Source organism: Nyctereutes procyonoides, unplaced genomic scaffold, assembly GCF_905146905.1.
Source record: "Nyctereutes procyonoides isolate TBG_1078 unplaced genomic scaffold, NYPRO_anot_genome, whole genome shotgun sequence".
Classification (NCBI taxonomy): Eukaryota; Metazoa; Chordata; class Mammalia; order Carnivora; family Canidae; genus Nyctereutes; species Nyctereutes procyonoides.
Window position 1 is genome coordinate 32,418,817 of NW_026575140.1, and position 27,532 is coordinate 32,446,348.

Here is a 27,532-nt window from a genome sequence, read left to right on the forward strand (position 1 = left end):
AAGTGCTGTCCCCATGGAAGCAGAGGTGGGGGCAGGACACAGAGCTGTGGGACCACCCTGGAGTCCAAGGGGCCTGGGGTGGGGGGCAGGTGCACGGGTGCACAGGCCAAGTGAGGGGGTGGCCATGTCTAACAAGTGACTGCTCCAGATGCTGAGTCTGGATGGACCCCAGGGAACCTGGAGGGGGCTGTGGCGCTGAGGACTGCCTTAAGCTTGCAGAGGTCCGGACATCGGGGGCGGAAAGAAGGTGGGGGGCTAGAGCCTGGACTGACAGTCCCGGTGCAGGGGTGACTCGGAGGTAGGGGGAAGGCGGGGCGGCTGGGCCCAGAGCAGGCCAGCGTGACCCTGCATGACCCCTGTGCCTAAGGAACTGGGACCACACGCGAGCCCAGTCTCCAAACACTCTACCACGTGGATCCTTCTGCATGACGTCTTTCTCGTGTTCAATAAGATGCCATTTTCAACTAAATTCACACATGATCTTCTAGAAATACGCTGTTGGAGGCAGCTCATGGGGATGGCTTGTGGGTCACAAGTGCCGTGCTCACTCACGGAGGTTCACATACATGTTTACACAGGCAACAACCTGTAATCTGTCGACACACAGAACTGGACCCCAGGTGACCAGCTGCGACCCCCTGGCCCTGCCTCTGCTCCTGTCTCTAGAAGGTGTGTGCGGAAGGGTGCAGAAAACTCGACCTCCCCTCAGATTCACCTGCATCTGTAGCTTCAGAGCACAGAGCCATGCCCATTCACATGCTTGCTGTGTGTGGTGGCGTTCATGCCATAGCAGACGTGAGATGGAAAACATTTATCATCTGCCCTTGGCAGAGTTTGCAAAAGCACATCCAATTCTGTTGGTGGGAGGTATGGTGGTCACCCCAGCCCTGGGAAGGGACCCTGGACCCAACAGTTAAAGTGTTTAAAAAAAAAAGGCAATTACTTATAACCCTTAGAGTGACCTCAAAGTACAAGACAAAGGTTTTCCACGATGACCAGGAATCAGGCCCCCAGTCAGCACAGCTACCAGAACCTGCTCCCCCGGGGGAGAATTGTGCACCCTGACGCCACACTCCTGGGGAATCACCTACAGGGTGCTGGCCCAGCTGTGGTGACATCAGGGGACAGGGCCTTTCCATATCAGGGACAAATCCGACACCAGTTCCAGAGAAAATAACGAAACACACTGATTTGGGGGGGAATATCCATAGCATTAGGGAGCTAAGACATTAAGGGAACATTGAAAAAGCAAAGCTAGTGTCCTCTTCTACCCAGGGGAAGAACCCATGGTGGGAATGCAGGTGGAGGCATAGCCAGACCAGCTCTCAGTCCCAGGGAATTCACTCATCAAAGGACTTGCTCACTTTGAGAAGGTGATGAAGCCCCAGTCACAGCAGACGAGTTCAGTTTTCTTTCCATGGCAGCTACAGATGCATGGCTTTTGGGGATTTTTCTTTCTTTCTTTTTTTTTTGGTCTACAGATAAACCTTAAGACTACTTTTGACATTTCTTCAGAGCAAAACTGCACCAGAGCCACGTGATGCCGCTGCTTTGTGACTCAGCACTGGCTGCCATGTGCGCGGCGACCACCCCCTGCTCATGGGTGCCTGGCACGTGCGCAGCTCATGGCATGGTGTGGGCGTGGGCGTGTCCTTTCACCCACAGATCCCCGGCTTATATGGCCACGCCCAACACAGATGGAGGCAGTGGCGGGTCCAGCAGAGGCCCGGGGCTGCCCCTCACACTCAGATGGCCAGACTTGGCCAGACTCTCCCATAGTCGCTTGTACGTCACACCAGGAAGTGAGGAACCCCAGCTGTGGAGCAGGTCACTTCTGACCCTGCCCTGACCCTGGTCACCCAGACGGGAGGAGTAATCGCAAGCAGAGGAGGGCGCCCACAGAACCACAGCGTGAGACCCGTGTGTGGACTTGCTTCCCAGCACCAAGGACCTACAACACCCTCCTCCACACGTTGGCTCAGAGGGAAAAACTGATGCTGTAGACAGAACATGCTCAGATCGAGAGGTGATACTATAAACTCAGAGCTGGCCATGCCCAGCCTGGTACCTGTGTTTGTAAATAAAGTTTTATTGGAACACTGCACATGTCCATCTTTATATAACTGTGTACAGCTGCCTGTGCACCACAGTAAACACTTCTGACACAAGCCGTGTGGTCTTCAAAGGTGAAAATATTTATTCTCTGGTCCTTTGAGGAAAAGTGCTGACCACAATACACAAAATGAGAACAGCAGCTTCTACAGCCCTCACTACACCTCAGGCCGTATACTCAGCACATCTGTGCATTAATGTTTAACCTTGTAATCATAAGAGAAGGTCTAGTGTTTCCCTGTCTTACAGATTGGAAAACGGATGCACCGTGTACATAAATGACTTTGTCAGGATCACAGTCACTGTCAGATCTGGTACCTGATGAGGAAGGTGAATCCAGAACCTAGAGCGATGGTTACAGGACCATCGTTGGGGACCCTGGTCTCTGCTGTCCCCAGCCTCCCACAACCTCTTGCACATGGCAAATGCCAGTGCTGCCTAAAACTCAGAGGGCCATGTGGTTCTGCTTTGCCCACAGCAGCCAGTGGTGCATTCGCAGTGCAAACACCAGAATGTTCCCACGAGGTCAGGGAGAGGTCAGGCTTACTCACTACCACCCACTATCCGCACAAGGTAGGCACGGGCCATGTCATCAGAGAGACAAGTGAGCAGGAAGGAAGGGGTAACCTCTTGCCTATAGACATTCTAACTGCACGCCCAAAAACCCAGGAGAACTGCCTCCCAGCTCACGAGGCACCAAGGCACCAGGCTGATGTAGGAGCCACATGTGTGCTGCTGGTCACCCTGCTGGGAGGAAGGACCGCACATGGAAATGAGACAGACGTTACGGTAGGAAGTAAAGACCCTGCATGATGAAAACTTTACCCATGTCGAAATGTAAAGAGCAAAAAAGAAACAAGAAGCAAAATGGTGACAGTGATAACCCGGGGCATTGGGTGTCCACAGAGGTACCTCTTCCTTGGCATTTCCCTGATTTGAAAATTGAGCAGGAACACTTGGCCAGCTTGGTCAGAGGAACGTGAGATACTTGATCTTGGGGTCATATGAGCCCCACATTGGGCATAGAAATTGCTTAAAATAAATAAGAATAGAAATAAAATTGCCTAAAGTTTTTTTATTTTTTATTTTTATTTGTTTTTTTAAGATTTTATTTATTCATGAGAGACAGAGAGAGGCAGAGACACAGGAAGAGGGAGAAGCAGGCTCCCTGCGAGGAACTTGATGTGGGACTGGATCTTGGGACCCCGGGATCACGCCCTGAGCTGAAGGCAGATGCTCAATGGCTGAGCCACCCAGGCGTCCCTGGCCTAAAGTTCTTTAAAAAAGCTATTCTTTTATGTGTTTTCTGAGGTCCCATAATAGTCGGCAAAAGCACAATTTCAGGTCTGCCCTGACAGTTTCCTCGAAAAAAGGAGCTGCAGGATTCATTGGGGTGTGACCCCGGCCAGAGGCCTGTCCTGGGTGAGGAAGAGGGGGCACCATGTGCTATAGGGACAGCCCCAGGACACTGTGCAGCATGGCCGCACCTATGCTCTTCCATTCCAAGCACACGGCAGTAACGCGCCTGCCCCCACTTGTCCTGACTCCATGGCAGTCAGTTGCCTCTGGATGAGGATGACACAACCTCCTGCTTGCACTCAGGAGTGGTGTATGGTCCCCAGCAACAAGAGGCCAGTCCTCGGGCGTTCTCCCCTACTCAGGGCCACCCACAGCATTTCTAAGTGCAGCGTGGTTCACCAGTACTTGCGAAAGTAAAGTGAACCCCCTGAAATCTCCTAATTGCCTCGGGAGTCACAGGCCCCTACGGACAGAGAATCTTCCAGCCCCACAATGCCCCCCATGCTGAGCTGTCTGATGGAGCCTGAGGGCTGGGACTGAATCTGAGCCCTCTAGGCGATCCTGATGAAACGTGAGCAAGTTGGGGGGCTCTGGAGCGGCCACCACTCCCCTGTTGGGAGTATGAAGCCTGCAGGTGACTCCCCCTGCCCTCCCTTTCACTCTGCTGCCTGTCACTCAGTGTCTGCTCCTTCTATTCTGGGCTTCAATTAAATTATGACTAACAAATTTACTGTGTTGTGAAAGTGCAGTGACTCATGTGCTCAAAGGGGTGGGCACTGGTCCTCCCAAGGTCTCCAATGGTTCTAGCGCATGTGTGCCCTCCCACTGAGTCCCCCAGGGCGCAGCTTGCTGGGGGATCAACCTGGCTGTGGCTCTGCTCACCTGCCTCTCAGCACGTCAACCATCACTCCACTCGAGGCCTGACTTCCTCCGGTGGCCACCATATCCATAACCCCCCACCGGACACGTGCTGACCACTGACCCCAGCATCCCCTGGATCTTGTGCACAGACCCCCACCTCTGCCCCCAGCACCCCCACCTTGATGTTGCTTGGTGAGTCCTGCCACCCGGCAACACACACCATCTTCAGCTTTGCTCTGAGGCTTCCTTCCAGGCTTGACGGGGGGGAGGGGGGGTGTTCATGCTCTGACCCTACGGTGCCAACCCTCCTAGGGGCCGGGCAGTAGGCATCCCCAGCAGAATACCACCGTGGCCTCAGTTCCCCTGCTTCCTGAATGGTCATGGGTAGCTTCAGGATGACCGCTTACCACTACTGGGTCCCGGTGAAGTCTCTATAGGGCTGCAGTCAAGTCTTCAGGTACAATTCATAAAGGAGAACACAGGATAGTACTGGCAAAGGGGCATTTAGTGTCTAGACACCACTTTGAACCGAGAACAAAGCACTTGTGTCCAAGTCACAGGCAGCCCGTGAAGCTCTCCCATAAACAAACAAGGGCGTAACAGGTTTGTTCTTTTTGAGAGAGTGAGGGCACATTCCACCCGAAATCACTGTAATACGATAAATTGAGGCACAGTTAAAAGGCTGTATTTCAGAGGAGTAAGCTAACCATTTTAACGGCAGCTTGCTCATCTGTGATCTGAGGTCACGCTAAGTGCAAAAAATGTCCCCAAACTACAATTTAGTGGGGGTGAGGGTGGGGGTGTGCATGCTAAAAATAGTCATTTCAGCTACAACCTGTAGCCCACTTTCCCAGATTAGCTCAAACAGATGCAGTTTCCATTTTGGCAATTCTGTAGTTAATTTTAATTGCGGCCATTGTTTGGAACCATGGACTGTGTAGCTGCGAAGGATGGTTCTTCCAGGGCACAGATGTGGATTCTGTGATAAAAACACCACTGCACTTGTTCTGTGCTGTTTGTGATGACATTAGTACGGAGCCATAAAACTTGGGGAGTCTATGTAGCCAAGAGCACAGAATGTGGCCAACCCCGGTGGGCCCTGGATTTGAAGCGGGGAGAAAAATCTTTCTTTCTCCTCACCCCAAGGCCCCTGCCAGTGACCGTGCTCACAGCAAGCTCCGCAGACATCTACCCAAAGCCACCCCCGTGCAACAGGCCCAGCTCCACAGTTGCTGGTCTCGTGGTGTCTGCAGGCTCTGCAGGATGGGCTCTCCGGCCTCTGGCATCAGGCCTGTGGTGAGCCCCTTGGGGTGATGCATTCCAGGCAGAGTCTGCAGCACCTCCTACAGCCCAGTAGCCAATGTAGTGGCCGCGTGCACCCCTGGCAGTCGGGGCTCCAGGTATCCTGTCCCAGCACTGCCGCACCACCCCTGCTTGCCAAGGCCTCGTCATGTTTCAGGACTTGAATCCCTGTGGGTATCCTGCTGGCTGTGAGGGCTGGTGGGCGCAGTGCTAACTACCACTGGGCTGTGGTGGGGGATGTTCCTGGTCCCTGGGGCCCAGATACAGTGCCAGCGATTCACCTGTTCAAAGGCCTGGCACCAACACAGAGAGAGGCCCTCACATGTCTATCAACAGTTTGCCATGAGCTGGGCCTTGCTGCCAACATTTTAATGTCTTACTAATCCCTGCAGTGACCCTATGAGGTGGCGTCCCTGCTGCTCCCTATTCCCAGGAGACTGGGATGTGCACGGGTCACCCTGAGGTTGTGCAGCTGACAAGAGAAGGGCTGGGATCTGCATCCCAGAGGTGGCCCTGACCCTCTGCTGTGCCGCTGTCAGGAAGAACCAGGGGCTGCATGCACAAGCCCCTCCCTGCTGTTTCCATGGGCTGCTCAGACTTCCCGACTCTGTAAGTGGCCACGCCAAGGACACCTGTCCACAGACGAGCAGCAGAGCCCATCTGCCAAAGAATATCATGGCTCCCAGCCCCAGCCCTGCAGCCGGCTCTCCCCGCCATGCATGTGCGTCTGGGCTCCTGGGCTCCTCCCAGCTGCTCGTAACATCTGCAGCCCTCACTGATTAATGAGTCACATAAAATATGACATGAATTCCCTTTTACTTGTACCAAGGACAGACTTGTACCTTAAAAAAACATTCTTTAAACAGCGTGACTGCTTACAAGGTGTCAGGTATTAACCAAATGCTCATGGCACAAGACACCTGGAGCCCACACCAGGTTGGGGAGACAGACACACACATAGCTGGGGTCAAACAGGCCCAGGAGAGGTGCCCTATCTTGACTAATCAGGTGTTCGGTGCTTCTAGAAGACAGATCCTGTGAAAAGAGAAACTTGGTGTCTATGTTAGCTGTTTCTGGGATGTGGACTCTCCTCATGAGCATCGTAAACCAATCTTCTAAAACGATTGCTTGGAAAAGCAGAGTGGCCTGTGGTTGTGTCATAGGGATCACACAGAAACAACGGATGGACCCACTTTTTTTAGGTTCTATTTAACAAAGCTGGGAACATGATACATAGTCCATCTCCGGGTGCAGAAAGTGTGCTCTAGACAAAGCAGATGGGAATGAGGCCGAAAGTCTGATGCCTCTCCATCCAGACCCCCATTAATTCATCCAGGAAAATCAAGTCTTTTGGAATCTCACCATTCAGGAAGTAGGGGCTGGGATGGGTTGTCTTCCCTTGGGTGTATTCATAATTCCCAGGGACAGTGGTCAGCACTAAACAGAGGCATGGAGAGAATGTGACTGCCAGACCTTTCCAGGATCTCTGAAGCAGGAGAGGAGGAAGGAGGAGCAGAGCCCACCTGATGGCATGACAAAGGTGGGCAGAGCAGAGGCACCAGGGTGGAGCCTGGTCACAGCAACCTCGTCCACACGCCTGGGAGCCCAGGTCATATCCCAGAAGCAATGGGGAAAGTAATCAGAGGAGCTTCGAAGCGGGAGAAAGATACTTTTGATCTGTGTTTTCAAAATGGCTTAACTGTAACATGGGGGATCTGGCAGCCTGGGGAGTCCCAGGGACTGGATGCCCCCCGAGAGGCTGTGGCCAGGGTTCTGACCAGAGAGGAGGGAGGAACCTGAGACACATCAGGGAGGTAGTATCAGTGAGCTCAGTGGAAGGAACATCTACAGGTTTGGGGGAAAGGTCATTTATCGCTTGGTGCTTGTGCCACACAGGTGGCAGCCAGTATGGGTGGGCGAGGGGATGAAGGTCAGGAGGGAGTTGAGGGTGGACATGGGGATGATTTACAGCTGAGCTGAGCTACTCTTGGAAGCTCCCACCTTGTTTCTCCCCAACTTCACCCCATGAGCCTCTTCTCTTTGCCAATTTTGCTTCATACCCTTTCACGGCAAGAAATCTTAACCTTGAGTTCTACTATGTGCTGGTCCTATGCGTTCTCCTGCTAAATCACTGAACCTGGGGGTGGTCTTGAGGACCTCAACACTGAATATAGTTGGTATTTTTTTTTAAATAAGCAAACTGGGTGAGTTCAAGTCAACTGGGTGAAAAGAATTCTAAACAGAATATATATGGACTATCCTAAACCAGTAGTTTTCAAGCCTTTTAAAACAGCAGGATTCCAATATATATAAAGTTTTATTAAGTGAGGTTGTTGGTATTTTTTAATTTATTCTGCTTACTGGTTAAGATCCATGAACACAGAAACCCACCTCTTGCCCACTGTGGCATCCCAACACCTAACCCAAGGCTTCTATGCCTGTACTCAGTAAGATGTTTTCAATAAATATTTTATAAATGCAATGAAATAATTTAGGTTCAAGTCCATAAAATTTACTTGATGTAACATCAGCTAATGAGAACAACTAAGTTAGTTTGATGAGCCAAAAAAAACCCCATACTTGCAACTGAGAGAACCCTACTATGATGGTGGAAACCTCATGCCTACTCAGCTTCCGTGCGGTTCAATTCAGAAACCAGCAGAATCTTAGACACATGCTCTTTTTCTTACCGACTTGTTGTCTGGAAGCAGGAGTGTAAGCCGACCAGGAAAGGGTTGCTAGATGCCTGCTCAAACACATGCTTCTCTGTCTGTACCCAGTCAATATCCTGAAATAGAAACCAGGGCGTGTTAATGAGGCTCCTGAATACTCTTCATCCTCGAGAAGGTGAGGCAAGAGAGAAATGTCTCTCACCTCTGCTTGTAAGCAGACAATGCAGACAGGAAAAGGAAAGTGCCCATTAAGAAATACATCATCACCACCATCCCCATCTCTACCACTATCCTCACTATCACGTTCATCACCATCACAATCATCGCCATCACCACCATCATCATCATTACCACCAACACCAATACCATCACCAACATCATTGTCATCGCCATCATCACCATTACCACCATTACCACCATCATCACCAACACCATCTGTCACTGTCTCCACCACCATCACTAGCTGTGTGCTGGCCTCTGAGCTACAGGCTTTCCATGTACTGCCTCGTGTGCTCCCTGTGGCAGCCTTGGGGCTGGTATCACCTCCACTTAAGACACAAGGAAACGGGACAGATGCTTAAGCAGATTTCCCCATGTCCCGTGCCCATCTCTAGAGCACCAGTCCTACCACAGGGCTGTCTCCCTCCCAGTCGGCGTTGGAATTTGGGGAAAGCTGCAAATTCAAGTCACTTTAGAGTCATGATTCCACAGCTTTGATTCCATTCCAACCCAGAAAGCAGAGCTGAATGAGTTAAACGGCTCCTCCCAGGGGTGGAGAAGCAAGAGTGAAAGGGGTGTATCTGGAGAAGTGCTGCCTGCCTCTGAAGGTGTCCAGGAACAAATACACAGGTTTCAGTGGGGTTCGTCCTCTGTGGGATCATTCAGGAGCCCCCTGTACCCCCCAAGACACCCCTTGGGTGGCCCAGCTTCAGAGCCATCCATCCATGCAGAGGACTCCCAGCCTTGCCTCTCCCTCTTGACTCCAAGCTCACGCAATGGCCGGTTGGTAGCCCCACGGGGCATCCTGCATGGCACAGACAGCCTTCAACAGGGCTTCCAGCCAGCCTCCGCCACCTGTGCACCCAGACACTCAGGTGAAAACCCTGGTGGGTGGCTGAGACTTCCCTCCCCTCCCACACAGAGTCATGCCACCAGGGTCACCTGTTTGCATGTAGTTGTTCCTTCCTGCCTTCCTCCCAGGGCTGTTTTAACAAAGTACCATAGACTGGGGCCCGAGAACATCCAAACTTGTTCTCTCACTGTTCTTTTTTTTTGCAGGGCCACGCCCCCTCTGAAGCCTCAAGGGGGGACAATCTGCCTCTTCTGGGCCTCCATCAGCACGATGGTTTCCCTGTGCATCTGTCTCAACTCTCTGTCTTTCTCTCTTCTGAGCCAAAGTCAGATACTTTACGGACTGAACCCAGGCACCCCCTCTGCCTTTCTCTAAAAGGATACCTCTCATTGGACTCAGAGCCCACACACACAATCCAGGACGATCTCCCCAAGATCCTCATTTATAATCTGCAAGGACCCCATTTCCAGATAAATTCAGATTCACAGGTTCCAGGGGTTAGGATGTGGACATATATTTTTGCAGTGCCCCTACAGCCTTTCCATGGCCCAGACTCATGGCCACAGACACCGGGGTCTCACAGATGCACACATGGACATGCACACAACACGATCAGACATGTGCATGCATGTGCGCGAGCACACACACACACACACACACACACACTCCCACTCACTGACTCCCAGAGTCACACTTTTCTTGAGAGATCACCTAAAAGTCCCACCTCCACATCTTGGCCCACAGGGGACAATCTGAAGATGCCAAATATGAACCAAAGCAGTGTCTCCTGAACGCCTTTTCTTTCAGTTTTACAAACTTGACACTGTACTAATTTTCCAGCTGGCCAGGGTCCCAGTATGGGAGTCTGGAATCATCTTGAAGTGCTGCTGACCAGCATTGAAGATAAGCAAGCCACTGCCTCCTGAGCTTCAGTCTCCTCAGCTATGAGGCATGTGTACCACCACTCACTTATGAGTTCAGTACTCAGGGGCCATTTGGGCAGTCTGTGCACTGCACAAATGCACCCTGCTGGTAGGGCAAGTAAAAGCTCTAGTTCAGCGCCAGCTCTTCCTTCCAAACCATAAACCTGGGCCAAGGCCAGAAACCCTCCTGTGGTCTGCTGGGCCCACGGACATCAAGTTGCCTCATGTGCTACGGGGGCCTGAATGTAAGAGCATTACTGCTATCTATGTGTCAGTCTTCCTCTGCTTCTAAGAGAGAGAATCTGCATTCAACTGAGAAAGAAAAAGACCAAAAGTACATGAAGCCAAGGAGCCCAGGAAGAGCAGCTCAACAACCCTAGTCAGCACAGAAATGTGGAGCAAACCACAATGAGGTCAGATCATACCCACCAGAAGAGTGATAATCACAAGGCAGAAAACAGCCAGCCCTGCCTGGAAAGAAAGGGTGCACCGAACTAATGGCAGGAATGTGAACAAGCAGCTGCTGGTCCATTCAGTGGTTCCTCAAATAGTAAGCATAAATGACCCTGTGGCCCAGTAGTTCCACTCCTGGATAAATCCCCCAAGAACCGGAAACAGGGACTTGAACAAATATCCACACATGAACATTCATGGCGGCATGGCTCACAGGCACCAAGGGTGGGAGCAACTCAAATCTCTATTGACAGATGAACAGAGAAGCCAAATGTGGGCTGTTCATCAAATGGGATATTATTCAGGCATAAAAAGCAATGAAGTTCTGATTCAAGTCACGATGGGGCTGAACCTCAGAAACACGATGCTCAGTGAGAAGCTGGAAACAAAAGGCCACCTGGCATGTGATTCTGTCTACACGAAATGTCGAGAAAAGCCAAGTCCAGGGACAGAGGGCAGATGAGCAGTGCCAGGGGCTGAGTGCTCACGGACATGGTATTTCCCTCTCGGGGGATGAAGGTATCGGGAATGAGATACCAAACGCCACATGGACGTGAAGTTTAATATAGTTAAAATGATGAATTTTGTTACGTGCATTTTACTTCTATTGGAAGAAAAAAGCACCGGAAGCCAGGGTGAAGACCCCAGAGAGGAAGCTCGAGCCAGTGCCTGCACTCACCTCATCATCATGCACCAGCTCCTTCTTTACCACCTTCATGGCGTACATCTGGTCATTCTTCTTCAGCCGGACCAGGAGGACTTTGGCGTAGCTCCCACGCCCAATGACCCTGATCAGGTCAAAATCCTGCAGCCCGAGCCCCTGAGATATTTTGATTCCATCCATCCCATCAATAACTGGCTTGAGGTCCTGAGGACAGGAGAGAAAGTGCAAAATAACAAGACTCCTCCCAGGCGAGGCTGATGTCCCCGAGTGGGCCCTGGAGCTCAGAGTGCAGTTCTGCTCACGGCCCTGACCCCACAGCCACCCCACACCCACCATTCTCAGACCCTGGCCACTCCATGAGCAGGTGGGTGCCCACCTGGGAGAGCCCTGGGTGCTATGCAGTTTAGATAGCTGATGTCTGCAAAGCCTGGCCATGGCCCTGAGCAAGGGCTACTGGAAACACAAAATGAAAGAGAAAGATGATCCAATTAGGAACAGGAGCTTCCCTCCTATGGATTATCTCCAGTAAGGGTATTTCTGGTGTGGGCAGGAGGTAACTAAGTGCTGACATGTCCCAGACACAGAATGGCCAGGTAGAAAAGCCAGGGGACATTTGTCAGTTACTCTGGGAAAGCTTTGGCCCTTGCAAGGTGGGGCTGTTCTGAAGTTCTGGACAGAGGCTGCAAACTCCAGCTGGTGGGACTTCCTCTCAAGAGAACAATCTCATATGCCTCACTTGTCACCCAGAGCTGGCCACATATTCAAGGCCAAACTGAACCTCTCGGTCCAAATCTGGGGAAGAAGACAAACAGGCAGCAGAGGGCTTTCCCAGAACAGAAGGAGCAAATCATGATCTCTGGGTTTACGCTTAACGAGACAACTTTGGAGAAGCTCCAGGCCACCTAAAGATGGGGATAGGTTCTCAGGGGTTGCCAGGGGGACCAACTGCAGGGTGAGAAGCTTGGAACTCAGTCTCACCCGCTGACCTCCAGGGATGCGAGAGGGGCTGGGGATTGAGCCCATTCTCCACCATCCAATGACTAAACCAATCATGCTCCTATTATGAAGTCTCCTAACAAACCCCCAAGGACAGTATCTGGAGAGCTTCAGGTGGGTGAATGTGTGGAGGTAAGCCTGGACAGGGTACAGCAGCTCTGTCCCCTTTCCCATCCCTGGCCCTGTGCAGCTCTTCCTTTGGGTTCTTTCTGAGCTACATCCTTTTATCATAAACCAGAAATCTATTAATAAGCAAGATGTTTCTCTGAGTTCTGTGAGTTGCTCAAGCAAACTAAAAGAACCCACTGAAAGGGTCATGTGAACCTGATTAACAGCTGGTTGGTCAGAAGCACAGGTGACCACCTGGCCTGCAAGTGGCACCTAAAAGGGGGGGGGGGCAGTCTCATGGGCCTGAGCCCTTGAGAGGCTCCTGTGGGAGCAAGGCCAGCTCCAGGTAGATCGCGTCAGGACTGACTGGAATTGTGGGGCACCTGACCAGTGTTCCCCAAGCACTGGAGAATTGCTTAGTGATGTGGAAAAAGCACAAAAGACAAATAAAGGAAGAGTTTTATGCAAATAAAATTTGACAAAAATTGCAGCTCAAGAGTCAGCTCTGGACCCACTCCACCATCTGGGCAGAGGGGGTGCTGGGGAAACCAAACCCACAGCAGATATGGTGCCACAGCCAGGCCCCAGAGAGCAGCCTCTGGAAGATTCATAGAGGATGTGTCCCAAGCAAGCCTGAGCTATGACAAGGCAGCAGCCCATCCTTCTGCAGCCAGGTCCTGGGCTGCACATACCCCTCTCCTCTTTGCCCCCAACAGACCAAGCTCTCCATACTGCACACCCCATCCACCAAAGCCAGAGGGCCCTGTGGCCCAGGTGGGCAGTGGCCGCGGGAGCAGCATCCTGTTGCTTCATGAGGTACCAACTTCCCAGGGATGGGACACTCGTCCTGTGACAGGATACAGAAAGTAGTTGGAGAAAATGGAGGCACTTGAGCCTTAGGAGTGAGTGGAGAATCAAGTTACTAGCAAATCTGGTGAGCATCCACCAATATACCTCTGACCCTGGCCCACCTGGCCATAAACCTGCCCGACTCAGGACAAAGGCCAGACTATCACAGGTGATCCCTCCACATGGAGCCCTGCAGACGCTTGCAGCCAAGCAAGAGATTAAGACAATAAAAAGCAAGTGACCCACTCCCCAGGGAGCAGCCTCATCACCTGTTCTCAAAGCACATAAGCAGGGCTCTCCTTGCAGCCCCCTGGGGAGCCCAGGCCACACTGTGCTGATGTGGGAAGAGCCACACCGACCGTGGGTGTTGCGGAGGGCTCCCTATGTGCCAGTGTGGCTGGGCGTGCACACAAACACTCTCTGTACACTCACAGAAAGGTGTGGTCATTATCCAACTTGACAAAAGCAGATTCTGAGGTCAGTGAGTCCCCTGCCCCAGGACACTGCATCTTCCAGTTGTACAGAGCCAGGAACAGTACAACGGACATTGTGTCCTCACACCTAAGATGCAGCAACAGCTCGGGTCTGCCACACCTAATAGCTTGGAGACTCCTTCTGCATTAAATATTGGAGACTCCGTGCCACTCGACCCTGAAGTCTTGGCCGGCGCCACCTGAGGTCCACAGACCACACCCTCACCTGCAGTGAGTGACAACTCTCAAACCTGCCTTGTTTATACTGAAATTTCCATAATTTCCTCAAAAATGAGCTAACAAACTTCTAAAAAAAAAAAGTGGAAAACTAATGAGCCATTTCATAGACTCACCTCAGAATCATCTTTAATGTTGTCATGTTTCCGGGTTGAAGAAATGTAAGCAACTAGTGAGGAGAGAAAGAAAGTGGACATTGCAGGCATTGTCAGGACTGCAGTCTGAGACACAGGGCTCCTGAGGCTCCTCATTGGTCACAGACACCAGCAGCCCAGCTAGGCCAGCCACGCTCAGGCTGGACCATGGGCAGCCACACCTCACCCAGAGGCCTCAGGAAACGTGCTTCCTGGTCCCACCCAAATCTGACTGTACACCTCTGGGGCAGAGCTTGGGAACCTGTGATTGTGACGGGTTTTCCTCAGTGATTCACCTGGAAGTAATTATTCACCAGATTTCAGTGTCTAGCCTTCCAGATGTTGTTCTCAGTGTGTGCAGGTGGGTGGGAGAGGTGATGGATGGAAGGATGGATACATGGGGTGGATGGATGAGTGGATACGTGGGTGGCTTGTTGTTTCTTAGGAGCCTCCTTTGTGTGAGGTACTGTGCTAAGTGATTTATGTTCTGCGGTCTCATTTCATCCTTCAAGGGCTCTCAGGGCACACAGGTCACACTGACCATGCGAGGGCTCAGGCTCTGAATAGTGCACACGCTTTGGGAGCTCGGAGTGGGGCTATTGGTCCAACTAGTATTCAGAATCTTTCTCCAAATGTTTCTGAGCATTAAAAAAAAAGTCTCTTCCTCACCAAAAAAATCTCACAGAAACTGAAGAAACAATTTGACAGCATGCCTTTCCATGGAGACCAGCCTAGGCAGCAGCCCACCCATGGGAGGGCCTGGCCATGCTGGCCACCCCAGGCAGGGCCTTCCAGAACTCCCAAAGTCGGTATGAGGGAGAATGCCCGTCCTGGACTCCTGCAGCAGCCACGCTGTGAGATGTGAGCGCCTAGGGAAGGCTGCCCCGCCCTGCCGGCTCTGCCTGGGGGGTGATGGGAGGCCCGAGACGTCCCTGACCCTGCAGGGAGGTGCGCACTGGCCGATATTGACCCTCGGAGAGCGATGGGGGCTAGAAGGGGTTGGTGGTCAGAGAGAGGGGGCAAGTAGCAGGCAGAGAGCCCGGGTGCCACCGGCAGGAAGAAAGCAGCCCCTACTTCCATGGGTGTCCTCAGAAGGAAGATCCACATCGTCCTTGTCATCTACTGCAGGTTCTTGGGAAGGCATGACAGTATCCTGCAGAGACACGGGTGACAAAGGGACCAGCAGGTATTACCATGTGGCTTCTGGAGACACTGTGACTTTCTAGAACTGCCCCTTGGGACGTACACATTGCGGCACATGTCCTACCATGTATTTCACGAATGTGCCCTCTAACCGGATTGCGCTGGAGACAGGAGGGTCCACAGGAACATTTCCTGTGGTCAGGCACCTCAGGCTCTGACCTTTCCAGCGGTGCTTTAAAAATGGGGCATTTGTGCATGAAGCTAGGTAGCCTCCCCCCTCGCAGTGCTGCATCACAGAGGCTGGGGAGCTGATGTCACAGCAGAGGCAGCCCCCTATTGGCTGGCACGAAGCTCCCTCAGCCCCTGACTGACTGCATCTCTGGGGGTGGCCTTAGTGTTTAGGCTGTTGTGGACCCATGGGGTCAGATGGCATGTGCACCTTTGTGGGTTTTGGCAGCCGAGGGTAAAAGGACTTTAGGAAGACAGTGCCCATTCCCCCACAGCAGCCCGTGTAGTGCTCAGAGGAGCCAAGCCTCTCAGACTCATGCCTGCCAGAGGCCCAGGAGGAATCCAACATTCAGGTCAGTCTCCCGCTCAGCAATTCCACGAGCACAACCCAGCCTGGATGCTCAGTAGGGAAACAAACAAAGGGCCAGCCTTGTGGGTAGGGGCACATAGGGGCCACATCTTCTGACTTGCAGAGCAGCACAGACGAGCCCCCCCTTCTCCCATATCTTCACCCCAGGGCGGCGGAGGGCACTGGAAGCCCCTCTAGAGGCCCCCATGCAAGCTGAGGGTTCACAGGGCTTCGGAAGAAGGGCCCATCCCAGGTGCCAGCCTGGGTCATGGCTCTGCAACCCACAGTCACCCCTTCCCTTTGTCTCATTGGTGACAGGGTCCTATTAGGACAGAGGGAGATGTAGGGTCATGGGGGTCAGCATGGACAATGAGCCTGAGGCTGTCCCCCTCACAGCCCCGGGCCCATCTGGCCCACACTCACCATATGCCTGTTGCAGGTCAGCGGGACGAGCACGTGGCAGCGTTTATGGACTAGCAGCTTGCAGTTGATGCACCTGTAGCCCTGCCTTGCGAGACCCCATATCCTTTCGCTGCACTGGCCACAGTACGCTCTCTGCAGGCAAGAACACAGCCGTTAAGCCGAGGTCCTGTGTATCTTCTGATGCCCATGCTACACTGGAGACCCTGCTATGCACTGGGGCTTGTTGCATCTTGCAGTTGACTCCCTCAAAAGATGACAGGGATCTAGGACAAAAGGTGCCCTGATCACTGGTCACATCTGGACACCAGGCTCTGCCCAAGCTAAAGAGCCCCCACTGAGGTCCATCCCAAGGTTGGGGGAACCAAGGACCCCAAGGAGGGGGCTGGGACTCCACTCATGCAGGAGTGATGAGACCCCTCCTGGGGCAAGGCCCTCCTGCTTCCAGGGGCTGGAGGGGGATCGCAGCAGAGACTCCCCTAGGCTGAGACAGGCAGGGGGATGTCCAGATTCTCATCCGTGTGACCAAAGAGACAGAGACTCTGCCTGGCGTTTGTTGTGTCGAAACTCTGAACTGCTAGGGGCAGTCTATGATTATCTTGGGGTGGGTATTTTTGTGGTATTTTTATAATCTTTGCTCTTCAAAGTTCTAAATATCTGAAATTAATGGTAACTATCAGCTTGTTTGATGGTTTTCCTAATTTTTAAATTTTTTTTTATTTATTTATGATAGTCACAGAGAGAGAGAGAGAGAGAGAGAGAGAGAGAGAGAGAGGCAGAGACACAGGCAGAGGGAGAAGCAGGCTCCATGCACCGGGAGCCTGACGTGGGATTCGATCCCGGGTCTCCAGGATCGCGCCCTGGGCCAAAGGCAGGCGCCAAACCACTGCGCCACCCAGGGATCCCGGTTTTCCTAATTTTTAAAAAAGATTTTATTAATTTATTAGAATGAGAGAGAGAGAGTGAACATGCGAGAGCAGGAGCAGGGGGAGGAGCAGACAGAGGGAGAAGCAGACTCCCTGCAGAGCAGGGAGCCTGACCTGGGACTCAATCCCAGGACACCAGGATCATGACCTGAGCTGAAAGCAGACGCATCACTGACTGAGCCCCCCAAACGCCCCATTTTCCTTCTGACTGTTACAACATGCACGAAGATGAATGTGTTCAGAAATCTGGTCACATGCGGCAGCAGGTGCACCTGCATGTCAGTAGCGCCGGGGTCCCGTGAGCATCTTTTTTCCAGCCGTAATCCTATGCATGTTTTAGCCGCCTTGTGCCATGTTTAACAAATTTCATTCTTTTGAGAGAGTCTAATTACTCCTGAGAACAATAAAAAGGACCATAACTGTTCTGAACAGAGTTCATTTATTATAGCAGCTGTGGTGCGTGTGTGGGAGGCACAGACTGGCCACGTCTGGAGCTCACAGCCATGGGCACCGAGAAGCTGACTCCTCATCCTTGAAGTGCCAAGCAGGGAAGCAGCGCCCAAAGAGGCTGGTCCCCACCACTGAGCTTCTGGTCTTGCAGTTAGGCCTGGGGCAGTGCCCGGCACACAGTGCGTGCCCAATACGTGTTCCTAAGGTCAGGTAAACACACACATACCCCGTTACTTTTAACTTTGGAAACAGGAAAGAAAAGCATTTATTGCAAATCCTCCATGTGGCCTAAAGCATCCATCCCACAAGCAGCCAAATGCAGACTGTGTGGCCCCGTCAAGGAATGGGCCAAAGTGCAGCAGGCAGTAGTGAGGGTCAGCTAGGGGGGTGGCCGCTGGGGCACTTCTCCAAAGGCCTCCAACCCCAGCCACTGTCGTGTCATGCCAGCATTGACCAAGCAGGGCAACCGCTGAACGCCTGACTTCGGAATTCAAAGGAAAGCTTCAAGTATGAAGACCTGTTTTCATTCTCTTCTGTGTGTTCTGCTATCAAACAACATTTGTGAAGCCATTTAGAACAATTCACCTTTCCTATACAATATGCTAACATGCTTAGCTTTCCCACGGTCCCTGGTTCACGACTGATCTGCGATGCTTGGGTCCTGTTAGGGGCAAATTCCCAGCCGCTCGGTGCCTTTACAAATTCACAGATTCCTTCCCAGAGATAAGCAGGGGCCAGCGACCAGCTGGTTAGGAGCAGCGTGGCCTCACCAGGCTCCGCACCGGGGATCAGGAAAGGACGTGGGATTCAAGTGTCCATGCTGCTCAGCAGAGGCTGCCACAGCACTGTCAAAGGCTCTTGATCTCAGACCTCTGTTCGAACTATTAGCACCTCAGGAAACATGACGCTAAAAAATAAAATAAAATCTAAATGCCTTGGGATGTCTGGGTGGCTCAGCTGTTTAGTGCCTCCCTTTGGCCCAGCATGAAGCCTGCATGGAGCTGCTTCTCCCTCTGCCTGTATCTCTGCCTCTCTCTCTGTGCCTCTCATGAATAAATAAATAAAATCTTAAAAAAAAAAAACAAAACCTAAACCCCAAGCTTCAACACTTTGAAATCCAGATGAATGAATAAATTAATGGGGTGAAAGTATTTTTAAGTCTCCTTCCATGCTGCTGACTCAGTTCCTTGCTCATATTTTCATCACATATTCTCCTTTTCAGTCCCGCATTGGTCAGGGCTTCTGCTGGTTCTTGCTCAGATGCCCTGTTTCCACTGTCCTCAGCGCTTCTGACTGTGAGCTCAGGTTCCTTTTTTTTTTTTTTTTTTTTTTTTAGAGATTTTTTATTTACTCATGAGAGACACAGAGAGACAGAGACATAGGCAGAGGGAGAAACAGGCTCCATGTAGGAAGCCCAATGCAGGACTTGATCCTGGGACTCCAGGATCATGTCCTGAGCCAAAGACAGTTGCTCAACCACTGAGCCACCCAGGAGCTCAGGTTCCTCTGTGGGGTCGGGTGCACTGCTGAGAACCAGCGCCCCTGGGGGCCCTCCTGGGCCAGCCTGTTAAGCTGTGGATCAGTGCCACAAGCAGATCAGGAGTCCAGCTTGAGGCTTCGGATTCTCCAAGCATTCCTACCTCATCATACAAGGTGTAAGAAGCTACTGCTCCACCTGTGGTGTGAGGGCAGCCTCATTCCTCCAACGTTTTCTTTCTTTCTTTTCTTTTTTCTTTTTCTAGCTGCTTGGGCCAAAAAGCTTGGGAGAAACCCCTCACCAGCATCTACAGGAAATGCTCATGCCCGGGGATTCCACTCTGACCTTGCCCTTGTGCCTCCACTCCCCCCGCCCCCCCCCCCCCCGCCCATCTATGTCACTGGTGTCTCTTTTTCTAGGGTAGAGGTCTTCATTTCTTCTCCAGAAACTCACTGGATCTCTCCCTTTGATTCACTAGTGGAACTTTTTCTCACTGTTCTAAAAGAAAAGTCCTGTGAAGGGCAAATACAGATCTAGGTTGGGAACTTCAGTCGTGTGATGCCCACTCACTTTCTGCCCTTGGGTCACCAAAGAAGAATATGAAAAATGATCTCTTGTGGGTTTTACTGCCCAGAAGCCTTGCTGATTCCTGTAGAACCAAGTGTGTGGCTCTTAAAACATCCTTTCAAGTGATAGGTGGAGGTGAACTGCACGATCCTGTGATTAACACAGTGAATGGTTCAGAGCCAACCTCCAGGGTCTGATCAGACACGGGTCTTAGAACCAAGGACAATTGGGGAGGATCAAAACTGGCAACTAATTGCAGGCCTGTCTGCCTCCTCATTCTGTGAGCAACTAAACAATCTAAGTGTTGAGGGTCTTTCTTTGCACTGGCTCCCTGCTTATCCTCCCTGTGTTTGTGAAAAGCAACTTTTGGTGCCCTAGGGGTAGCTAGACATGTATAATAGGGTGGGAATGGGCTGATAGGAGTCCCTACTCCTCCTTGGGGAGGAAAAGCCCTTTCTCACTGACTCTGGGGAGAGGGCAGGCAGGGGGAGAGCATGAGGGTCTGTACCCTGCAACCAGAGAAATGGGTTTTTCTCCTAAAATCTGCAGGGTAGCAGAAGCCAGATTCCTCTGTGCTCCCTGGGCCCCAGCCTGTCTTGCTGGGTGGGCGGGCTTCATCTTGGACCAATGTCAGCTGTAATAAAGGAAAGAGCATTTCCCTGAAAGTCGACATGGTTGGGAGTGGGACGGGGCTCCTAGAACCCTCTGTCTGATATTCCAAAGGTGGCCAGTCCCATCTGGCCAAAACCCCTCTCTGTCCAGGACCAAGCCAGGGCCCAGATATGCAGAAAGAAAAGCCACCTGGCCACAGAGATGGCTGGTAAAATAAACATGAGGTGGGGGCAGTGGGTGCCTTGCACCCTGGGGTTTGGGCCTTTCCATGTGTTTAGACCGTTAGCAGCCAGGGTGCATCGCTTCTGGTTGGCTCACCACAGCATCTCCCATTCCACACCGCCAGTCCATCCAGAGATACGAGAGAGGTCCATCATCTATGCATCCCCACCCCTGTCCTACTGCTCCAGCAGGGTCCTCTCACACACCCATCTCACTAGGTGATGCCTGACCCCCCAAGTCACCCTATGTTCTCCTGCACCCACCTGGGTTCTCATTCCTGACAGACATGCCCCATTCTTTCCTGGTCCCTAACTCAGTGCCCCTAGGTCTCCAATCTGACTCCTCCAATCACTATAGCAACAAATCGGTGTCGGGAGTCCCTGTGCCCAATGGGGAGGCAGCAGACGCAGAGTTGTGGGGAACACCAGGTGTATATGTGAACGGGGGCCACAGGGAAAGGGCTGCAGGGATAACTGTCTGAGCCAAGACAGAAAGTACAGCAGAGCATGAGCTCTGAGCACGTGGGGGTGGGTGGGCAGGGTGGAGTGCTCAGCACATGCAAAGGCCCTCAGCGAAGCATGTGAATAGTGTCCCCCAAATTCACGTTCCCTTAGAATCTCCAAATGTGACCTCCCTTGGAAAAATAATTTTTGTAGATGTATAGTTAAGTTAAAATGAAGTCATACTGGAGTGGGCCGGCCCTAATCCTGCCTGGTGTCCTTGGGAGAGAGGACAGGTCATATGAGGACAGAGCATAAGTGGGGTCCTTGCAGCTACAAACTGAGGACTGCCAGCAGCCCCTAGGAGCAACAAAGACACAGGAAGGACCATCCTCTAGAGCTGAGGCAGCACGGCCCTGCACACACCTCGGGTTTGAACCTCTGGCTCCAGGACCAGGAGAGAGTGATTTTCTGCCTGAAGCCCCCAGACTGTGGGGCTTGGTTCTGGCAGTTCCAGGACAATAAAGGTCCTTGGCCTGCAGGATACCTGTAGGCACCTGAATCACATCACTTTCAGAGAACATAAGTACATCCTGAAGAGAAAGGATGGAATAGGTGAGCCAGGCAGTGGGGCCACGTGGGCGGCAGACACGGAGCTGCCTGGGGTTCCCAGGGCACATAGGAGACGCCTGCGGCCAGGAGGACACACTGAGCAGCACAATATGCACGCCAGCGTCATTGGTCAAATCTGCAGACCCACTTCTGGATGCAAGCAGGGCAAGATCTCAGAGCCACTGTGCTCCAGCAAGAGCTGCCTGACCCCGGCCAGCACAGAGACATAAAGACGTACACACTGCATTGCCAGGCAGCCACCACATGCAGAACAGCCTTCTGAGGTCTCTGAAGCCTGGTCCACTCTAAGAGGAAGTGTCCCCACCTTTCTCTTCACTGGTGAGGGCATCACAGGCTGGGCGGGGACAGCCTGGGGGGTGCTGGGGGCCAAGATGGTAGCACTCACCCTGTTAAAGCGCTTGGCCTGGAAGAGATGGCCGTTGGCGCGGTACAGCTTCCTCCATCTTCTGGCTCCGCGGCGGTAGATGGATTCTAGGGGGGACAGGAGAGAGGGGTAAAGAAATAGCCCAGCGGCCTGCCAGTCCCACCCCTCCCTACCCAAGGTGCCCACGGGGATGGGCCGCCCCGGAGCGACAACAACTAAGCATCCCCCAGAGGGTCCGGCCAGGAAGTCATTGGAGGCCAACACGCTTCCAGACCGCCTCCCTGTTTTCCTTTCCACTGTCCTTCCCCCCAGGCATGGAAACCAGGCCCCATTTCCACTCGGGTGCGGTTCGCACAGGCTGTGAGCTCACGCCTCACGATCCAAGGAGGGGCAGTGGCTGCCACATGGAGTCCATGGTCCTCCCAAAACGCAGCCTGCAGCCAGACGTCCTGCCCACCTGGACAGGAGACACCCCCGCTCAGTGTTGTGCGCCCCCGCGCCGGTAGATCTCAGGGCAGAGGTGAGGCAGACACACTGAGTACTTATGCTGAGTCAAGGGTTACCAAACATGTTGCTTTCAAAAACTACATTAAAAAAAAAAAACTATATTCAATAATCCAAACTTGTAAGAAGGACGCTGCTAATCAAAAATGCCAGAGCTCGATGTGTAACTAGAACTGTTAGTTTCATTCTTCTCTAAAAAGGTTCGTGGCTGCGCTCCTTTCAAATTCTCCGAACCAAATGCTGGTACAAACAAAATACTCAGGATACAACGGGAAGCTTTGTGCTTTTATAAAGTTTTGTAGTGAAAGCCACTTTCATGAGTCATGGAAGTGCCACGGATATACACCAATGTGGAAACTAACGAAATGTTTTTAAAACAAGCAAATTACCAGCTCTGTCTGGACCGCTGACATCAGGTCATAGCCTCTGCAGAGCCCACTTCTCTCCCTTTCAGGGAAAGATGGGGTGAGAAACAGGAAGTCCAGATTCTTCCGGGCAGGAGCCCCACAGCTGCTGGGCAGCTGAGGTTTGGCAGATGCCCATGCATCGCCCAGGACCCCTCCAAGTTTTCCTGCCACAGACTCTTCAGCTGATGGCCAGACGAGAGCAGGGCCTGGGGGGCCAGAGGGGAGGCCACACCAGCCTTCCCCTCCCACTCCCCCATCTGCAAGTTCACACTGGGCATCAGGCCTAGGGTCCACGGGACGCAAGTGCCACCCTCAGGCCACCTGCCCCTAGGCTCTAAGGAGTCCTGGTGACCCCCAAGGCCTTTGCCTGCACAACAGGGTGTGTCTTGCCCTATCAAGCCCTTCCAGCCTACTGGGCTCGGTTTGGGGGAGGCCTGGCCAGGGCAGGTCCATGCTAATGTCCACAGGACTGACCGTTCCCAGGTCCCCACGCATGCCCCCAACCCTCACTGCAGGTAGCATTCACAACCCCCAGCTGTCCTGCAGAGAGAAGGTACTGAGTGTCCGATCCAGATGAGGGGACACAGAGATGCAGAAGGAGCCAGCTGGCCCGCTGGTTTTCTTGTGCCCACCACACAGAAATCTACAAATACTCCCTTTACATTTGGCTAAAGTCGCCGGAAATAAGACACATCAAGATGCCCTAGCAGAGGCCAAGGGGTGTGAAGGACTGTACAGCATGAGAGGGCAAAACCAAGGGGTACACGTGGCCCCCACAGGCCCAGAGTACAAGTAATGGCCGCCCCTTCTCCACAGTGAGAAACACCCAATGCCTGTAGCTGGACTGTCTGCCTGACCCCCAATTCATCCACTGAAGCCCTAACCCCCAGGGGCCACATTCAGAGGTGGGGCCCCATGCTGGGATTAGTGCCCTATCAGGAAAGGGAGAGACCCCAGAGCTCATGCCACCCTGTGCAGACCTCAGGGCGGGGGCTATCTGGAAGCCAGGAATCTGACCCTGACAGCACCCTGACCCAGGATGCAGGGAAGTAAGTTCCTGCTTCTTGCAGCCTGTCTGGAAGCCCCAGCAGACTATGACACCTGCCTCACTCCACACACAAATTTGCCCCCTCCAAAAATTAGAACTTAAACATGAGGAGCAAAATGACGGCAAATTTTAGAAGGAAATGTAGAAGACCTTAATAATATGAAGAATTCAGAAAACATAAAAATACTAGAAAAAGTGGCAGGTGCATCTGAGTGCATTGAAGCGAGGGTGTCTGTCCATCCAGAGGCCATCATGACAGCAAAAGATGATCAGTGTAAAGGATCAGCACACAGAGCAACAAGAATCAATAATTCAGGATGCATACAGGACTTCTACAAATAACAAAGAAAAGATGTTTCACAGAAGAAAGGCAGTGAGAATGACCAGAAGAATCTGAGAAACCGGACTGATTGGCCAGGATTAATCTCTGTAACCCCAAATGTAGAGCAACTAGAGATTGCTTTTTCTCCCAGAGGGGGGCTAATTGTTACAGGAAGCACACTTGTGACACGAAATCTTCTAGTATGTGAAAGACCAAAGCCAAGTTCGGGACAGAGTGGCCTCCAGCTGACAGTCCATGGCGGGCAGGTACTGGTTAAGCTCTATCCTGCCGGTTGCTAGGGACACACATGTCCGCCACACCGTACACTCTGTGAGTACATGAGCAACGTGTTCCTCGGGCACCTGAATGCCACTCTGACCACAGGCAGGGGCGCCTGGGCTCAGTCAGTGAAGCATCTGCCTTCAGCCAAGGTCGTGATCCCGGGGTCCTGGGATCAAGTCCCGCATCCTGCTCAGTGTAAAGCCTGCTTCTCCCTCTCCCTGTCCCTCCCCCTGCTTCCGCTCACTCTCTCTCAATCAAATAAAATCTTAAAAAAAAAAAAAAAAAACATAAACAATTAAAAGAGTAAAAACAGGGGGAAGGACCAGAGGTAGCAACAATGGTATCGCTACAAACTTTTCAGGTATTTCCTTCCAGCTCATATTCAAATCATTCCATCTCATTTTTTCTTTAAGGATTCATTTTAAATGTTTTTTTGGGGGGTGCAGAGGGGAACAGGTGCTGAATTTTATTTAAATAAAGTATGTCAAATATTTAAAAATGAAACAAAGCTCTAAGTAGGCAAAGAAAGGCCCCATCCCCAGCTGCCAGCCCTCCCAGAGGCGGCCCCCACCCCTGCCACTGCTGCCCCTAGGAAGTGACATGGGATGTATACCCGAGTCCATGTCCTGCCACGCCCTTGCACACCACTGCTGCCCACCTGCCAGTTCATGTGAGGCAGTAGCACGGTCTTGCTGCTGTCTTTAACTGGTATGGTTTCAGAAAATGTGTACGGGTGCCCCTGGCCTGGGGTAGGACATGGTGGTTCATCTTGTATGTTAGCTGGACTGGGCCAGGGTGCATGCATATGTAGTCAAACGTTACTCTGGATGTTTCCATAGGGTGTTTGTTTTGTTTTTGTTTTCTTTTTTTTTTTTTTTTTAGGATTTTATTTATTCATGAGAGACACAGAGAAGAGAGAGTCAGAGACATTGGCAGAGGGAGAAGCAGGCTCCTCACAGGGAGCTCAAAGAGGGACTTGATCCTGGATCTCCAGGATCACTCCCTGAGCCAAAGGTAGATGCCCAACCACTGAGCCACCCAGGTGTCCCTGTTTCATTTCTTTTTTTGTTTTATTGTTTTTTAAGTAAGCTCTCCATCCAGCCTGGAGCCCAAGGCGAGGCTCGAACTCACAACCCTTAGATCAAGATCTAAGCTGAGATCAAGAGTCAGACACTTAAGCCACTGGGGAACCCAGGCAGCCCCACAAGTGGTTTTGGATGAGACCGCCATTTCAATCCTTGGGTTGTGAATGAGGCAGCCTGGCCTCTGTGATGCGGGTGGGCCCCATCTAATCAGTGGAAGGGGACCAGCATCCTCTGAGCAAGAGGGAATCCCGCAGCAGCCAGACTTTGGATTCAAACAGAAGCTTATTAGGCCCATACTGGGTCTGCAGCCTGCCCGCCTGTCCTGCAGAGTCTGGACTTGCCCACCTCCCTACCTGCACGGGCCAGTTCCTTACAACAGAGCTCCTCTTCACTCGACGCACATCCTATTGGATCTGTTTCTCTGCAGAACCTGGACCCACATAAGGTCCACAGGATGGAATTTACCATCACCACCATCCCATGCAGAGACAGGGAGGCGTTTCCAGGGCCCCTGGTGCTGTGGACCCTGGAGGGGTGCTGGGTGCTTGGCACCACCTCAGAAAAGGCAGGGGAGTCCTCCATGCCCAGGCTACACAGTGGAAAAGCAGTGGTCAGGTGAGTTGTAACGAACCACAGGGACAGCAGGACATTCTTCACTTACATACACACAGTTTATTTCAGATTTACAGAAAGTTGAAGGGCAGTATGGGGAGCTCCCACACACCTGCCTGCAGCTGCCCTGCTGCTCAGCACCCAACTTCCCTCAGACGCACTCATCAACACCAGCACGAGCACCAGTGCTATTTCCTAAACTCCAGCTTTAGCTGGCAACTCCTCAGCTTCCTTCTCAATACCCTTCCTGTTTTAGCACAGACTCTGGGGGAAAACCGCAGAGACAGCACAGGAGTCCACAGGGCGTCCTCTCTGGCTAACGTCGTGCAAGCGTGCGGCACATTTGTTCCAACTAATGAAGCAATCATCATCTCTATTCAGGTTTCCTTGGCTTCTCCCCAAGGCCCTCGTTCTGACACCACCCAGAATCCCACACTGCATGTCCTACACTTTGCCCACTGTCCCTGCTCTCGACGACCCCGCAGGCAGTGAGGCGCACAGGTCAGATGCTGTGTCCAATGCCCCTCTCCTGGGGTTTGTGGGTGTTTCTCTCAAGACTGCACTGGGATTACCACCTCCTTAATTTTTTTTTTAAGATTTTATTTATTTACTTGACAGAGAGCAAGAACGAGAGAGAGGGAAAAGGGGGAGCAGCACAGGGAGAGGAATAAGCAGACTCTCTGCTGAGCAGGGAGCCTGATACAGGGCTGATCCCAGGACCTTGGATCATGACCCGAGCCCAAGGCAGACACTTCACCGACGGAGCCCCCCAGGCACCCCTTACCTCCCTAACTTCTAAATCAACTGAGCACCTTTCCTGAAAAACCCACATTCCTATCATGGCAGCCCCCAAATTCCCCCCAAATTTTCAAGCCTCAGCCTCTTTACTAGAAGGTTCCCCAAGTGCAGGGCTGGAGGCAGCTGGATGGTACCCACTGCGCCTTCCTGAACCCCTGAGCTCAGAGGTGACCACGGAGGCAGTATGGGCCCAGCCACCCCCTGCACTCAGAGGCCAGGGCTGTCAGCCTCGTGGGCTACTGGCTCCAACAACGGTCACATTTGTAGATTCTGGGTTTCTGCCTGGAAAGTCACAGCCCCTATTCCTGATGAGAAGTGACAGCCGTACTGTAAAAGGAAGAAAAGAGCACGTGTCCTCAGAGAACATGTGTGTGGAGGGATGGGCTCTGGGAACGAAGCTGCCCTGCGCCCCCACTGGTGTCCACCTCATCCTCGCTGATCTCAATCCCCCACAAACAAGGGACCCGCAGACAAGTTGGGCGGCAGGA

At 52.3% G+C, this 27,532-nt stretch overlaps 1 protein-coding gene across 11 annotated transcripts in view; it reads right to left on the bottom strand.

Moving 5' to 3' along the window:
• Positions 1-27,532, bottom strand: part of PRKCZ (protein kinase C zeta) — a 103,120-nt gene that overhangs the window by 10,216 nt on the left and 65,372 nt on the right. For all 11 annotated transcript variants that reach the window (XM_055306802.1, XM_055306801.1, XM_055306807.1 and 8 more), the window contains 6 exons: positions 22,008-22,093; positions 16,299-16,430; positions 15,230-15,308; positions 14,138-14,190; positions 11,374-11,562; positions 8,265-8,362 (listed from right to left, as the gene is read on the bottom strand). In XM_055306802.1, coding sequence (XP_055162777.1) covers positions 8,265-8,362; positions 11,374-11,562; positions 14,138-14,190; positions 15,230-15,308; positions 16,299-16,430; positions 22,008-22,093 — 637 coding nt within the window. The remainder of the gene's footprint in view (positions 1-8,264; positions 8,363-11,373; positions 11,563-14,137; positions 14,191-15,229; positions 15,309-16,298; positions 16,431-22,007; positions 22,094-27,532) is intronic.